At 39.0% G+C, this 18,009-nt stretch overlaps 1 protein-coding gene across 3 annotated transcripts in view; it reads right to left on the bottom strand.

Moving 5' to 3' along the window:
* The window catches only part of LOC136331179 (putative selection and upkeep of intraepithelial T-cells protein 1 homolog), a 48,149-nt gene extending 35,550 nt beyond the window's left edge, over positions 1-12,599 (bottom strand). Inside the window, exons 1-4 of one of the 3 annotated variants that reach the window (XM_066269254.1) lie at positions 12,421-12,486; positions 9,206-9,270; positions 3,893-3,946; positions 1,043-1,123 (exon numbers count right to left, since the gene is read on the bottom strand). In XM_066269254.1, coding sequence (XP_066125351.1) covers positions 1,043-1,118 — 76 coding nt within the window. In that variant the 5' untranslated portion in view covers positions 1,119-1,123; positions 3,893-3,946; positions 9,206-9,270; positions 12,421-12,486. Of the gene's footprint in view, positions 1-1,042; positions 1,124-3,892; positions 3,947-9,205; positions 9,271-12,420 lie in introns of all 3 variants that reach the window. The other 2 variants (XM_066269252.1, XM_066269251.1) reach the window with 2 other exon arrangements.
* Between the last annotated feature and the right edge of the window lie 5,410 nt (positions 12,600-18,009).

Raw genomic sequence — 18,009 nt, 5'->3', positions numbered from 1 at the left:
AGTTCTTAAAAACCAACAATACAAAGGACACATATGCAGGCAGTTCAAAGAAAAAGAAATACATTTTTTTGGAAAAATACTTAATTTCACTCATTAATAAAAAGGTAAAATATAATAATCACTATGAAGTGTATTTCTCATCTGTATCTTTGGAAAAGATAAAGTGCTCTGATGCTTGCCATATCTGTGAAATCTGAGATAGTGACACCACCAGACAAACTCACATATGCTGGTGGTGGAAATGTACATTGGTGACTACTTCAGAAAAAACATTTGCATTATTATAACAAAATAGCACATAACCTTGACCAGCAGTTCTACTCACAACAATATTTTCTACCAATGCACTCACATGGTTTGTGAAAACCCATATGTAAGCTGTTTGTGGCAGCATTACTTTTATCAGCCCAAGACAGGGCACCAAAAAATTGTGCATCAGTTAGATGTCTGCTCTCTAACAAATAAATTTTACTAGAAAAGTTTATGTTTTATGCTAGTTGTTGTCTTAAGCTTTTGTTTGTCTCTAAATAATCTATATTTATTTCTGCTTTGATTGATCTCCTTACACATGTAAATTTTATCACCTGTCAAGTTCCCACCAACCTATTCCATCCTTTCTCATGTGATACCTACTGTGCTGATAACTCACATGAATTGCAAAATGGATCTATATCCTAAACCATTTTATCACTGTATAAGTAACAGATAAACTATGTCTCCTAATTATGAATACTGGGTTCTCAACGGCAAGTATTAGGTCTTCTTTATTTGTTTCTTCTCCCTGGAACATAACACAAATCCAGCTCCATGATAAAGGAGACTTGCTGGTTAGAAATAATTAATCTTTCCCAACCATAAGCTGGATCCTATGGTACACGTCCTCATCACATAACTATGTATTGAACCTGAGAAACAATGGTCAGCAGAGCTAAAGTGCTCTGATGCCTGCCATATCTGTGAAATGACCCTTTCGTTTGGCTCTTGCTTTTTCAGGCATACTTGATATCGCCATGGCTCATACAGGTAGGAGAGAAAGTCATACCTGAACTTGGTGAGATCATCTGAAGGAGGAGCATGACAACAAAGCCTCTGGGGAGAGATAGTCTTGTAGTTTCCATCACACCTGTGATAACAAATGAGGGGGGTCTGAAACAGTGAAAGCAGGAATAAGAAGTTCCAGAAATCACATATTTCCATATCTTTTTTCTGCAGTAATGAGCTCTCAGGTAGTGTTGCCAGAAAATATAAGTGTCTCAGATAAATTTGAATATCAAATAATCAGTTACTGATGTAAGAACACCCAAATCTATAAATAATTTTTATGAGTTATTTGAGCCAAACTGAGAACATATGCCAGGGAGCAAAATCTCAAATGCTCTAAAGAATAACAGTTTTGCCTCTTGTTTTATGCATTTGAAATTAAGAAAGGGATGTGAGGAAGATACATGAAAGTGGGCAAAAGCAAGGCGGGAATTAGATTACAGGATAGTTTACAAGATTATGGGTTGTCTTGATGGTTGCAGCTTATTTCAAAGGTGTGTTAACTTAGATGACCAGAAACAATGAAAAGAGCTCCTATGGGTAATGATAAACCTTTTACTAAAAAGTTATATGCCTGTGGCAGGACTACCCACTATGACATGCCAGGTTAAGAATTTATGATGAAATCACCTTATGAGGTTACTTTCCATAGAACCTCTCTTTTTTTGTCCATACAGTGAATAATTTTCTGGTATGCATATTTGACATCCTATAATTTTCATTTGCTAATATGTGGCAACCCTACTCTTAACTTTTTGAGTAGTGACTTTTCTTCATGCTTGCTAACCCCCAGAAGTGAGTTTTTTGTTTTTTTAAAAAAAAATAAAATTAGTTCCAGTTCCGGTTTTATTAACCTAAAATCATGTTTGTTTGATAACCAATTTATGGAAACAAGAATAACATACATTTACCTTTATTTTAAATGTTGTCTTACATATGTACAATCGTACTCTGGATGGTCAGGAGGCACAAGGATGTACATGAACGTTTGTACTACTCAAAGGGTTAAGAATGACCACTAATATGACCAAGTCCAGCCATAAGTTTCATTCCCACTGAAGGATTGCTTCCTCCAGGCTAGATATTGATTGTCTTCCTGTCTGTAAACTCCATCAGGTGAGCTGCTTCCCTAGGGAAAGTGGACACAGATCTAAGAAATTGGTCCCATCTTCCCAGGTCCCAGAGATCCAAGCATACGCCAGGATTAGTTATATTCAGTTACAGAAAAGTACCCTGGCCTGTGGTGGCACAGTAAGTAGATAAAGTGTTGACCTGAAATGCTGAGGTCACCAGCTCAAAACCCTAGGCTTGCCTGGTCAAGGCACATATAGGAGTTGATGCTTCCTGCCCCTTCTCTCTCTCTCTCTCTCTCTCTCTCTCTCTCTCTCTCTCTCTTCTGTCTAAAATGAATAAACAACAAAAAAAATAGTTACAGAAAAGTTTAAGACAGAGATTTAGCCTTATTTTCTGGACAGATGAACCAAGTGGCCATTTTAGAAGAAAATATGACTGTCTTCCCTTAGTGGGTACAATCCCTCTGAATTTCCTGCTCCTGGAGAACTCATAATAGGAGAGAGATGAGCTGACTCATATGGCCATTAGGTACTAGGATAGAATGAAATTATCTTTCACAGTCAAATATGAAGCAGGCTTTTTGTCAGTTCTATAAAGGTTTGGCTATTGACTCAGCACACAAATATGAGTGGACAGACAGGTGAATGGTTACAATAGTGTGAAAATGCCACGCTGTGTATGCGGGCAGCTCTTAGGACCCTGGAGAGAGCCATTCACTCTTCAGCCTCATGGTAGCAAGAAACTCCATGAAGGCTTCACTAGTGATGTTGTGTCTACATTTCGAGGTAAACATTTCTCGTAAAGTGTAAAGGCTGTGTAGATGCACATCAAATTTAGCACAGGGAACCATTACTGAGCAAGGGAAATTGAAGAAAATATATGTGTAGTAAGATTCAGGGGTAAGGCAGAGAGCTGATTGTGAAGGGGCTCACTTGCCCAGGGTGGGAAGTGAGCCTCTGTTCTCTAGGCCAAGGAGCTCCTAAAGGACTGAGAGGTAGTATGCCTGGTGGTTCAGTCATAGTTCTGGAAAGATGGCGCCTCAGTTTCAATCCTGGCTTTACTATTTTCTTATGTAAGTTTAGGCTAGTTACTAAATCTCTCCCTGATTCCATTTTTCACCTGTGAATATGGAGAATAATAATTTCTTATTATATTTATTATTAAAATTAATGGAATTACTCTATCTAAAGTGATCAGACTTGTGCCTGGTAAATACTAAAGTATAAGCACCACTAAGTATATAAGAACCATAAAATACTTGTAGTCTTAATTTCTAGTGTTATGGAAGTTTAGTTTTTTATAGTGATGAAAAGTGAGAGCGTTGAAACCAGATTTAAATCCTGGGCCCTGGCCGGTTGGCTCAGCGGTAGAGCGTCGGCATAGCGTGCGGAGGACCCGGGTTCGATTCTGGCCAGGGCACACAGGAGAAGCGCCCATTTGCTTCTCCACCCCTCCACCGCGCTTTCCTCTCTGTCTCTCTCCTCCCCTCCCGCAGCCGAGGCTCCATTGGAGCAAAGATGGCCCGGGCGCTGGGGATGGCTCTGTGGCCTCTGCCTCAGGCGCTAGAGTGGCTCTGGTCGCAACATGGCGACGCCCAGGATGGGCAGAGCACCACCCCCTGGTGGGCAGAGCTTCGCCCCTGGTGGGCGTGCCAGGTGGATCCCGGTCGGGCGCATGCGGGAGTCTGTCTGACTGTCTCTCCCTGTTTTCAGCTTCAGAAAAATGAAAAAAAAAAAAAAAGAAAAAAAAAGAAAGAAATCCTGGCCCTGCTACTTACCAGTTCTGTGACCTCAAGTCACTGACATAACCTCTCTGTGCCTCAGTTCACTGTCTGGAAAACACAGATAATAAAAGTACATATTCGATAGAGTTAAATTAGTTGAATATTCAGTTTACAAAGTACAACATAACAAATGTTTAAATAATGTTATCTCTGCCCTGGCAATTGGCTCAGTGGTAGAGCATTGGCCAAGCATGTGGATATCTTAGGTTTGATTCCTGGTCATGGCACACAGGAGAGGTGACCATTTATTTCTCCACTCCTCCTCCTTCTCTCTCTCTCTCTCTGTCTCTCTCTCTGTCTCTCTCTCTCTCTCTTTCTCTTCTTCCCACAGCCATGGCTCAATTGGCCAAAGTGAGTTGGCCCTGGGCACTGAGGATGGCTCCATGGCCTCCACCTCAGGAGCTGAAAAATGGCTCCAGGTGCAATGGAGGAATATTCTCAGATGAGCAGAGCATCTCCCCTAGTAGGCTTGCTGGGTGGATCCCAGTTGGGGCACATGCGGGAGTCTGTCTCTCTGCTGCCCCTCCTCTCACTAAAATAATAATTAAAAATAGAAATGTTCTCTCTGGCTATTAAGGAAGATGTTATCTTTGGCATAGTATATCCAGATTTCATATTTGAAATATGATTCTGGAGAACAGGGAGGGGTCAGGAAAGGAATATCACATGGCAAGCTGTAACAAATATTTCAGCCCAAGTGGATGAAGTTGGATAAGCAATGAAAGATCAGTATATAAGAGACACAATAATTGTACAACTGGTAGGACTCAATGAGCCTTTGAACATAAGAAATGAGAGAGAGATATATTCATGTCTCCTGGGTTTTCAGAATGTGTGATTGTGTGTAGATAAATTATGTCATTAATCTTGGCAGGATATGGAGAAAAAAGCAATTGAGCCTTGAACGGGTCAAATTTAAGGTTTCTATGCAATTGTTGAGTATGTGTTTTTTTACTATATTGACATTTTTATACACATCACACTCTGTTACAGTTTTTAGGACATGTATGTGACTTCACCATTAGATCTTTAAGTCTTTAAGTATTGGAATTATATCTTCTCATCCCAAAATGTGCTATGGAATTCTGCAGTGTGTCTAGCACATGAACTTCTCTTCGTATCTCCTGTTTGCTCTTCTGATTCAGTTTCCATGCTCAGTTTCCCAGAAAACTGACCTATAAGAATTACAACAATGGATTCCCTTCCCTCTGGAATCCAGTCAGATTTAGTAAAGATAAGTAAGCCAGAGACTGCAGGAATAAAAGAGAGAGAGACTGCTGTTGTCTCAGTTCTCGTTCTTTCTTGGTCGCTGTGGTTAGCTGTATGCCTGTTGAAAAGTCATAATTTCTACACACAAAAAAAATCCTCACCATGTAGGCCTCTCTGCCCTCAGGTTTAATTACTATTTTCTGCCCCATTCCTTCAGGCCTAGGTGTGTAGTCACAGCCCCTCTATTTCAGTTCCAGGTATGCACTCTGCCCAAGGGTTTCTCCATACTTCGTTCATACATTTATAAATCATCTTATTTAATGCTCCTCAAAGTTGAGTGTCATCTTTCTTGCTAGAACGCTGGATGACACAGAAATTGTTATTGAAAGAGGCTCCCATAAACAGACCCTCAAAATGTGAGTCTGAAGTTGGGTTGTTCATGTATTTAGGGGGACAGAGTTAACATTGTTACAGGAGACAAATGGGCAAGCCATGCACCAAACTGGTTCAAATTGCCAATATTGGGATCAAGAGCAGTTGAGAGCAGGGCATAGGGAAGAAAAACCGGTAGCTTTGTCACTATAGCAAAATTGTAATTATAAAGATTGTAGAGTTTCCAGCTTCTATGGACTGCCCAAGAAGATGGACATATGGAAACAGGGAAATTAAAATCTATGAATAATCCATTGAGAACACTTGTGAGGAGCCTCAAGGTCTCCACTGCAGCTCTGAAAGAGTCACACATCTTCTCCTTTGGCATAAGAGCTGCCTATGAGGACTGATACAAGATCTAGTTTTAAGTGTTGTAGAGTTTGAGCAACAACTATGCTCCACCTCACAAAGTCTTTAAGCCAAGTTAAGGGCACTGGAGGACATCCTGGTACCCAAAACCATGGGACAAAGATGTTTGGGCATGCATGAATAAGGCTAAGCATGAGATCAACAACATGGATGTCCTTGCAGTCAGCACAAATGGCTATCACCCTGCTGAATTGTTCAGCTTTTTATTTTCAGGGGACTGGCAGGTGGGCTGGTGGCATCTATCATAGAAGAGATGTTAATTTGTCTTCACAATGATAGACACTTACTCTATCACTGGATCTGACTTTCCTGCAAGCAGCATTTTTTTATGCACAATCATTCATATACGTACAAAGTGCCTTATTCATCTCCTTGGTATCCCACACAACATTGCCTCTGATCTGCAGATGCATTTTACAGCAAAGGAAGTGTAGTATGGGATCAAGACCATGAAACTCACTAGTCTTAGCAAGTGCCTGTGATCCAGATATAGCTGACAACAGAATCTGATAAAAGATTATGTAAGACACCATATAGGAGCTGACACCCGATGCCATGCAAGGGTCCCCAAGCTTTTTACACAGGGGACCAGTTCACTGTCCCTCAGACCGTTGGAGGGCCGCCGCATACAGTACACTAGAAGCACAGGATGCGGATGCATCTTGTGCTCCTCTCACTGACCACCAATGAAAGAGGTGCCCCTTCCGGAAGTGCGATGGGGGCCGGATAAATGGCCTCAGGGAGCCGCAAGTGGCCTGCAGGCTGTAGTTTGGGGACCCCTGCTAGAGGATTCCCTGTGACATGTAGGATATGCTTTGAACTAGTGGCTGCCCAACTATGCAGACTGTATAGTACCAGAGAGCAAGGAAGAGGTATGAGATCCACTCACTACAAGGCTTTATACAACCTATTTGAAGAATTTTTGTCACCCTTCTTATATTCTTCACCTCATATTTTTGAAGGTATTAGGTTTTCTTGGTGTTAGGGATCTTACTAATCAGAAGCTGAGGCTGTCCCTTGGCCACTTTGGGATTTCTCATATCTCTAAACCAAGATCAAAAAGGTGGGCCCCTGGAGGATTGGAGAAACTGATCCAGGGAACAGGGAGGTACCTCCAATCAATAGTCCCAGTCAATGCAAAAATGAAGCAACCAAATAAAGGTAAGACAACCAAAGGCTTAGCTCCATAAAAACAAAGATTTGAAGGGCGCATCAGGTTAAGAAACCCAGGTAGCTGAGGCACTGACTGGAGGGAAGAGAAACACAGAATAAACAGTGCAAGACGGCAGCTACCATTACCTTGTTAGACCTTTGTGACCACCTGGATGCACAGCAGCAATGTTTTATGTTTATTATCCAGGACTTTTACCTATTTGCCCGGATACTTCACATGAATGATATTGATTGTGATGGTCTAAGTCCCAGGCAGGAAATCTGGCCAAAATAATATCCAGCATGATATGATAGCTCATAGGATTGGGCTCCCCTTTAGTAAGGATGCAAACTTCTCAGCAAGCTGAAGGACAGGACTAGGTTGTGGCTGAGACTCTTGCTAAGTAAGAGGCAAAGGTGGTAGACTGCATTGGCTGCCCCCTTCTGCCCATTCACACCCATTCCCCTACCTTTCCAAGGGGAATTTGTAAGAAAATTGGGATGAAAGCCAATATAGATATTTGAAAAAGAGATTAACAGGAGTGAATTTGTAATAGTAAATGTCCTTTGAAACATTGCAGAAATTTTAATATCACTCAAATGAGAATCCTGTATAATATTTTTAAAACACATTTGAAAAATGCAGACTTAGTGTTTATTAGTTACAGAGTTTCAGTTGGGATAATGGAAAAGTTCTGGATGGATGGTGGTGATGGCTGCTCAACAATATGATTGTAATGTCACTTAAAATGGTTAAAATAGTAAATTTTGTTATGTATATTGTAAAAAATATAAAACATTTAAATATTCTGACAAAAAGCAAATATGTTAACAAAGGACTGTAAAAGTTAGTACAAATCACATTCAACATGACTGGCAAGTGAATCTTATCACAAAAGAATAGATGCATGTCTCCCTGGCTGGGTTGCTTAGTAGATAGAGCACCCTCCCTGCATACCGACCAAGGACGTGGGTTCCATCTTGGTTAGGACATGTACCAGAAACTTCCAATGACTACACAACTAGATGGGACAACTAAGTGGAATAACAAGTTGATGCTTCTCTCTCTCTCCCCCCTTCAATCTCTTTCTCTCAAACCAATGGTAAAATTTAAAAAGAAAAAAAGAAGAGATGCATGTTTTTAAACAGATTTAGCACAGCAATTTTTCTATTATAGAAACAGTAGTGTCTAATTCATCCCTTTTCTGTCAATTTTGTTTTTATTTTAAGCAAAACAAAGTGTTTTTGATTTACCTTCCTAGTCTGTTGAGTATGGGCTAAATTTTTTTTGGTGTGTGTATTTTTCTGAAGTTGGAAATGGGGAGGCAGTCAGACAGACTCCCACATGCCCACCAGGGGGCGATGCTCCACCCATCTGGGGGCATTGCTCTGTTGCAACCAGAGCCATTCTAGCACCTGAGGCAGAGGCCACAGAGCCATCCTCAGCACCCAGGCCAACTTTGCTCCAATGGAGCCTTGGCTGCGGGAGGGGAAGAGAGAAACAGAGAGGAAGGAGAGGGGGAGGGGTAGAGAAGCAGATGGGCACTTCTCCTGTGTGCCCTGGCTGGGAATCGAACCCTAGACTTCTGCACACCAGGCCGACGCTCTACCACTGAGCCAACCGGCCAGGGCCTTATGAAAGTCATTCATGTTATGTTTTGACAGACAATAATTCAGCAGATATAATATTCTAAAACTCATCATAAATATTCCACAATGAGGTATTTGTCCTTACCTGTTTTTGTTCATCTCAGCTAGCTACATTAGAGAAGTGGAATTTGGGTTGCAAAGAACGCTGTGCAGTGGTGACTGCTGACTACGATCAGGTGATGGGGAGTAGCATGCATCAGAGTAACATTTCCTTCACACCTGATCAGAGCAGCTCCGCAGATGGGGCCCAGCGTTTGCTGTGACACAATACTGTAGAGTGAGTTTCAAATGGTCCACAAAGAAACATTGAGAAAAGATTTTCCCTAGAGGTAACTGACACCTCTGTTCACACCATCTCACTGGTCTGTAATTATATCTATCAAGTCCCTTAACATGTAGGGACAGGAGGTCTCCCAGAAGGTACAAGGAAGAGGAAGGGAAGAAAGAGGTGATGTGTATCTATGAAAAGAAAACTGATCCTAAACTGACACTTACCAGGGAACCCCAGGCAGCTCTCCGTCGTCCCTGGAGAATGAGTCCCAGATGAGTCACCCAAAGTACTGACAGCACCAGAATCAGGCAGACTACTTAACAAACTCTTCACTGCTGCCTGCCCTCCACCTCCGAGCATCTGGTTCTGCCAGTCTGTTCCTTTCCAAGGGGAATTCCGAGGACATTAGCTGCTCCAGTCTGTGGTGGAGTCTTTGTTAGACTTCAGTGGCTGCACCTGGCCTCACTGTACTAACCTCACAAGTACTAGCAGGACTTGCTCACTCCGAAGGGAAGCAACACAATATGATTGATGTATTTTATGTAACTTGTGCTGAACACAAGGGCTATAATAAATAATTTATTTTGAATGCTGCACTGTACTTGGACAGGAAGGAAACTGAAAGCACAAATAAAAGGCACTAAAATCAGATCAGGCATTCAAGGAAGGCTTCCGTGAGGTGATAATGGCTGAGAGCGAGTCTTGAAATAAGATGAACAGTTAGACTGTTTAAGAAGAGGCACAGAAGGAGATGAATAGGGTTTCAGACTAACGGAGCGACAGCTTGAAAGACATTTGAGAGAGAAAATGTTCAACTCAGGAAACTTCAGGTAGTTTACTGTGGCAGGAGTGGAAGATAATGATCAGAGAATGAGGTAGATGAGTTCTACAGAGAAACAAAAGGAAAACTGTGGTTTGAATTATAAGAAATGTATGTAATATATATTTAAATATATATATACACATACATACATATACATATCTAATTCTCATATAACAGATAATATTCATACATAATACTAAAGTACATAGCTACATATATAAGCATATACATGTGTGTAAATAGATGTACATATTTATAAATTATACATATTTATGCATGCATGCTTGCATAAATATAAATAAATGTACATATGTATTTTATGCACATGCTTACATAGCCTATAGATGTATATATGTACATGTGTAAGTGATGATATAGGCATATATACTATATGACTGTACATACACATATGACTGTTTATACATACACAAACATGGACTATAAAGCACATATGGGTATATGCTGAACAAAAACATACATATACATACATGCATATGTAAAAAAATAATCAGGGGCAAGTGCAATGAGAACTTAAAGTAGAGGCAGAGCAGATGATGCAGAATTGGAAAGACTTGAGAACCATTTGGACATAGAATTGAAAGGTAGAGTTGACTGAATGAGGGAGTTGAGGGAAATGAGTTTTAGTATTTCTCCCAGAGGTCAGCATGTACCTGGGGAGAATACTATTTGAGATATGGCTTAAGGGAGAAAGCAGTTTTTATACATGAGGGTAAAATGTGCTGGTTGGAAGTATGCTTTGTTTGAGACAGACTTTTAAATATACTTTTAAAATACAAGGAGATAATATGTATTCAAGAAGGCCTTAGTTATTAGGCTCTAGAACTCATGGTTTATCCTTGATCCTCTGTTCAGTAAAGGACAGGAACTCCTCTGCCTCACAGAAAGACCCACCTTGCACTTCTGATAACCTCTGTATCAGGTTCTCCATCCAGATCAGACATTTGAATCAACTAGGGAATATTTTAGAACTGCTTTGGAGTAGGGAATGCCATTGGCATTATATACTGACTTACTTCCTTACATATTTATTTTTGGTTTTGTGTATCTATTTTTAATTAAGAATAAATTCATATAACATAAAATTTACTATTTAAAAGTGTACAAGTCAATGATTTTTAGTATATTAACAAAGTTGTATAACCATAACCTCTATTTTATTCCAGAATATTTTAATCACCCCCAAAGAGTCTGTGCCTCTCAATTTTCACCTCTTCCTATTCCTGGCAATCACTGACCTACTATGTTTTTACTGATCTTCCCATTGTAGACATTTCATATAAATAAAGCCATATAATATGTGGCTTCTGTGACTGGCTTCTTTTTCTTGGCAGAAAACACTTTCAAGTTTCATCCATGCTGTAGCCAGTACCAGTACTTACTTTCCTTTTTATGGGTGAACAGTAATTTATTGATAAACATTCATTTTTTAAAAACTGTTAACTAGTTTACAAACTTTATTCAGTTTTTAGCGTTTTTTCATTTCATCACTGCGTTCTTCATTATAGTGACCTTCTTTTATAAAATTTGAGATATAATTAAAATATAATATTGTATAAGTTGAAGGCATATAATATGTTGATTTGATACATTTATATATTGCAATATCACTACCACCATAGTATTAGCTGATATCTTTATCCTATCTCACAATTGTCATTTCTTTTTTGTGGTGAGAATAATCAAGATATAGTCTCTTAGAACTTTGAAGTTTGTATCACAGTTTTGTTGACTGTAATAGCTACACTGTGCATTAGATCTCCAGAACTTAGTTTATCTCCCGTTTCAAGTTTGTACCCTTACACAGCATCTCCACAGCTCCCAAACCCTCAGTCCCCGGTAACCACCATTCTATTCTATTTCTGCAAGTTCTGTTTTTTTTAGATGCCATTGGTAATTTCTAAAGTTTCTCCAGATGATTGCATTGTGCAAACCACATTGAAAACTATTTCTCTATAGCTAATGAACATTTCTGACACGCCCTTACAATTTTCTAGGACCTGTGACTGGAAGCATGTGAGAGGCAGAGTAATGAAGTTTTCTCACTTGGAGGTATTGGGAATGGTATTGGGGACATTCCGAGTCCTGTTTACTCTGCTGTTCGGTGACTACTTTTATTCTCCAGTCCTGAATGTGGACTACATTGTCATGTGGAAGAACAAGCTTCATCTTGCAAAGAAGAGACTTCATGTGTTCTTATCTCCGTCTGTTGCATTAGGTAATGAGGACACCTGCTTTCACTCTTGTTTACAGTCAGTTTCAGTGTGGTTGATGGGAAAACTCTGAGTTCAACAGTGTAGGAGGATTTATATGATCTTCAATTATTTCTTAGAGTGGTCACATAACCAACCATAAAAACAAAAGAATGATGAATAAACCTCATCAAAATTCACAATTTCCTCTCATTCAAATACAATGTTAAAGGTTTCTGGCTTCTGCATGGGATCCATAAAGTCAGAGTGTTGCCCTAAGCCTAACAACCAAGAAAAGCTGGATAATCAACAAAATCATAATTTTTTCTTGAACACTGCTGGGTTTGCAGGGGAAAAAGGTAGCCTGAAACTGCCAAGAATAGAAGAGACACAAGCACTGACTTACCTGGGTGGAGCGTGGGAAGAAGAGAAGACACCATCAGCACTGATACGTGTGAAGACGGGAGCTGAAATTCTGATGAGCAGATAAAGGCCGAGTGTGGGCCAGCATGACAGTATAGGTCCTAGCAGATGCAGATGCAAAAGGAGTTTGCACCCACCTGCTGGACCTTCATGGTGGGTATTGATGAGAATGACAGGAGGCAGGGCAGGAGACTGATCAGGTGGGAAAGAGGGCAGTCATCTACTTTGTGGGAGAGGCAGAGGTTACACCCAGTTCCTGTTCTTTTATGTATAAAAGTGTTAAGATGCTGGCTACACCCATTTCCTCCTCCCTGTGAAATAAAATTGTTAGGATACCTGGCACATGCCCTGGCCAGTTGGCTCAGCAGTAGAGCATTGGCCTGGCGTGCGGGGGACCCGTGTTTGATTCCCGGCCAGGGCACATAGGAGAGGCGCCCATTTGCTTCTCCACCCCCACTCCTTCCTCTCTGTCTCTCTCTTCCCCTCCTGCAGCCGAGGCTCCATTGGAGCAAAGATGGCCCGGGCGCTGGGGATGGCTCCTTGGCCTCTGCCCCAGGCACTGGAGTGGCTCTGGTCGCAGCAGAGCGACGCCTGGGAGGGGCAGAGCATCGCCCCCTGGTGGGCAGAGCGTCGCCCCTGGTGGGCGTGCCGGGTGGATCCCGGTCGGGCGCATGCGGGAGTCTGTCTGACTGTCTCTCCCCGTTTCTAGCTTCAGAAAAATACAAAAAAAAAAAAAAAAAAAAAAGATACCTGGCACATGTGATATATATTTATTTATGTACATAAATAAAGCTGTTGTGAATATTTTTGTACATGTCTTTGGACAAAAGCACTAACAGCTGTTAGATACATAGACATGGATTACTGGCTCTTATGGTATACGTATGTTCACTTTTAATAGATATTGTCAAACACTTTTCCAAGTTGTAGCAATTTACACAAATAATCCCACAAGCAAAATCCTGCACTTCGTGACAACTTAGATAAACCTAGAGGGTGTTGTGTTACGTGAACTAAGCCAGACACAGAAAGTCAAATACTTTATCATCTTGTTCATAAATGAAATATAGCAAAGTCAAACCCATAGAAGTAAAGAGGAGAATGGGCATTGCAGGGGCTGGCAGTGTGGGGGAAATGGAGAGATGCTGGTCTAAGAGCATGAAGGTTCATCTGTGCAGGATGAATCACTCTGGAGGCCTCATGTACAGCATGCTAAGTATATTAATAATACTGTGTTGTACACTTGAAATTTTAAAAGAGAGTTGATCTTTAGTATTTTTACCACACACACCAAAATGTAATTATGTGAGGTAATAGCTACATCAATTAGCTTGACTGTGATAATTATTTCACAGTGTAGATATACATCAAAACATCATGTTAGTATTGAGGTATACTAACAAGTAAAAATTGTTAATATAACTCAATAAAACTGGAATCAATCAATCAAATTTGTAGAAACAAATATCCTTTCAATCCAATATCCTTTAATGAGATAATAAATAAACAAATTGGGGCATATTTATATTGATACAATGGAATAGTACTCAGAATTAAAAGGGAATGCAGTATCAATACAAACAATATGGATGAATCTCAAATGCTTTGTATTGAATGAAAGAATTTATTTTCAAAAGGTAACACACTTCATGGTTCCACTGTGTGACTTTCTCAAAAACAAAATATGACAATGTTGCTAGGAGTTAGGGGTGTGTCTGTGAGGAGACACATACAGCATTGGGGAATTGATGGAATGTCTCCATATTATGGTTGTGGTGGTGATTCCACAATCTATGCATGTGATAAGTTTAATATAGCTATATACCAAAAAGGAAAAAAGTAAGTTTTGCTGGATAATTATTAAAAACCAAGATCATCTAATATATATATATATATTGACTGGTTTTCTTTCTTTAGCACTTTAAAATTTTTGCTCCTCCATCATCTGGCATTCTTTGAGGACAAATCAGTAATCATTGAGTTGTTTATCCATTTCAAGTGTGTTCCCCCACTTTGGCTATTTTTTTTTCTTTTTTTAATTTTAATTTTTAATTTATTGTGTTGACATAGTTTCAAGTATCCCACTGAAAATAACACCCTCTACACACGACACTGTGCCCCCCATGCCCCATGCAAAGTCTCTTTCCACCCCTTCTTTGCCCCTCCCCCCTTCCCTCTGGCTATTGCTACCCTGTTGTCCGTGTCTGTGTGTTATGTTATATATGATGTCCCTTTGTATTTCAGCATTTTGATTATCATGTTCCTAGATGTGATTTTTTTTCATATTTATACTGCTTGGGGTTTATGAGATTCCAAAATCCATAACTAAATATTTTTCTGAATTAAAAATAATTTAATCCCATTCTGTCTCTTCTACTTTCAGGATTCCAATTGGATGCATGTTAAGCCATATTATCATATAAATTCCTGATACTAGGTTCATTATTGTTTAATTGTTTTTCTCTGTATTCTTCTGATTGAATAATTTCTTTGATTTCATGGGTGTTTTCCTTTCTTTTCTTAGTTCTACCGTTAATTAAGAACCTACAAGTAGGAAAGTACAGATGGACAAATGTCCCTTTCACCCCACCCTAGTTTCCTCAGTTATTACCATCTTGCATAATTCAGGCAAGATATATCATATATTTTCAGCAATATTATTCTTTTCTTCTAGGTTATTCAATTTTTTTGGAGTATATAAGTTCATAGTACTCTCTTATGATACTTTATATTTCTATTGGATCAGGTAAAATGTCTTCTCTTTTATTTCTAATTTTATTTGAGTCTTTCCTCTTTATTTTTTAGTCTAGCTAAAGTTATTTCAATGTTGTTGGCTTTTCTAAAAACCTAATCTTAGTTTTGTTATTTTTCTATTTTTTGCTCTCTGCTTTATTTATTTCTCCTCTAACCTTTTCTTCCTTCAGCTAAATTGAGTTCTGTTTGTTTTTTATTCTAGTCTTATGAGGTATTAAGTTGTTTATTGGAGAGCTTTCTTAATGTAGACATTTATCCATATAAACTTCCTCCTTAATATTACTTTTTCTGCATCCCATATGTTTTGGTATGTTGTGTTTCCACTTTCATTTGTTTCAAGAAAAGTTTACATTTCCCTTTAGATTTGACACATTGGTTGTTCAGGAGCGTGCTGTTTAATTTCCACATATTTTTGAGTTGTTTTTTTCTATTTTAAGTGAGAAGCAGGAAGGCAGAGTGACAGACTCCTGCATGTGCCCTGACCAGGATCCACCCAGCAAGCCCCCTACCAGGTGATGCTCTGCCCATCTGGGGCAATGCTTCATTGCTTGGCAACTGAACTATTTCAGTGCCTGAAGCAAGGCCATGGAACCATCCTCAGCACCTAGGGCCAACTTGCTCCAATCAAGCCATGGCTGTGGGCGGAGAAGAAAGAGATAGAGAGAAGGGAAAAGAGGAAGGGTGGAGAAACAGATGGTTGCTTCTCCTGTGTGCCCTGATTGGGAATCGAACCTGGGATGTCCATACACTGGGCTGATGCTCTACTACTGAGCCAACCGGCTAGGATCTATTTTGAGTTTTTAATTTTTCCTTAAATAACTTATTTCTAGTTTCATTCTTTTGTGGTCAGGAAAAATATTATTTTCAATTACATTTTTATGTATTATTTCAATCCTCTTAAATTTATTAAGATTTGTTTTGATACCTAACATGATCTTGGCAAGTGTGTGCTTGAGAAGAATGTGTACTCAGCTGCTGTTGAGTGAAATGGTCTGTACATATCTGTTAGGCTCATATGATACAAAGTCACTTCAAGTTTAATGTTTCCTTAACAATCTTTTGTCTGGATGTTTTATCTCTTATTGAAAGTGGCATATTGAAATTCTCTACTATTATTGTGTTCCTGTCTATTTCTGTCATCAGTTCTGTCAATGTTTGCTAAATTTATTTAGATTTTTTGGGTTTATATATATTTATAATTGATATGTCTTCTTGGTGAACTGACACTTTTCTCATTATACAATATTTTTTTGTCTCTTCTGATAGCTTTTAATTTAAAATTTATTTGATCTGATAAAAGTTTGCCCACCCAACTCTTTCTGGTTTCCATTTGTATTTAATACCTTTTTTCATCTTTTACTTTCATCTGTGTTTATCTCTAAATTCAAAATGAGTCTCTTGGAGAAGGCATATATTTGAGTCTTGTTTTATTAGTTTAATTGTTTTCATATTCAGCCAACCTCTGTCTTCTTTTTATTTATTTATTTTTTGGTGGGGGGGAGTGAGAAGTGGGGAAGCAGAGAGACAGACTCCCATATGCACTCGACTTGGATCCACCTGACAAGAACATTAGGGGGCGATGCTCTGCCCATCTGGGGTGTAGCTTTTTGCAACTGGAGCCATTCTAGCGCCTGAGGCAGAGGCCATGGAGCCATCCTCAGCACCTGAGCCAACTTCCAATAGAGCATTGGCTGCAGGAGGAGGAGAGAGAGAGAAAGGAGAGGGGGAAGGGTGGAGAAGCAGATGGGCACTTCTCTTGTGTGCCCTGACCAGGAATTGAACCTGGGACCTCCACATGCTGGGCTGATGCTCTACCACTGAGCCAACTGGCCAGGGTGCCTCTATCTTTGGATAAATTTAAAGATTTATATATCTTTAAATATAAATATAACCCATTTATATTTAAAGTAATTATTAATAGGTAAGGAATTACTATTGCCATTTGATAACTGTTTTTGTCTCTCATAACTTTTCTTGTCTTTCTTTTTCTTTCTTGCTATCTTCCTTTCTGACTTGTTAATATCTTTTTTTTTATTTGGCAGTGGTCTGCTTTGTTTCCTTTGTCATTTTCTTTTGTGTATCTTCTATATGTATTTTTAGCAGCTTATATAAATCTTATACTTATAACAATGTACTTTAAATTAATAGCAACTTAACTTCAATCACATACAAGTCCACAATTTTATATATCTTAACTTTGTTATTAATTTTAAAACTATATTTTTATATTGTATATTAATTAATTTTTTATACTTATAGTTTTTTATATTTTTGTATTTTAATTTCTATACCAGAATTGGCAATGATTTAAAAACTTGTTTTATAGATTTATAGTTTAATATTTTGTATTTCTCTATATATTTACCTTACTAATCTTTACCAGCAAGCTTTATATTTTAGTATGTTTTTGTGTTGCTGTTTAGCATCCTTTCATTTAAACTTGAATAAATCCTTTAGTATTTTTTGTAAGGCATGTCTAGCATTGATGAACTCCTTCAGCTTTTGTTCATCTAGGAAAGCTTTTCTTCTGCCTTTTTGAAGAATAATTTTCTTGGATGAGGTATTCTGAGTGGTTTCTTTCATTTTTTTTGTTTTTTGTTTTCTTTGAATAATTTTAATGGGGTGACATTAATAAATCAGGGTACATATGTTCAGAGAAAACAGCTCTAGGTTATTTTGCCATTTGCTTATGCTGCATTCCCATCACCTGAAGTCCAATTGTTTTTTGTCACCTTCTAACTGGTTTTCTTTGTGCCCCTCCTATCCCCCAAACCCCTCCCTCTCCTCCCCCTCACCCCATAACCCTCACACTCTTGTC

The sequence above is a fragment of the Saccopteryx bilineata genome, chromosome 3 (assembly GCF_036850765.1).
Source record: "Saccopteryx bilineata isolate mSacBil1 chromosome 3, mSacBil1_pri_phased_curated, whole genome shotgun sequence".
Taxonomy (NCBI): domain Eukaryota; kingdom Metazoa; phylum Chordata; class Mammalia; order Chiroptera; family Emballonuridae; genus Saccopteryx; species Saccopteryx bilineata.
Note: the sequence above shows the minus strand (reverse complement) of the source record. Positions and strands in the feature narration are given on the sequence as shown.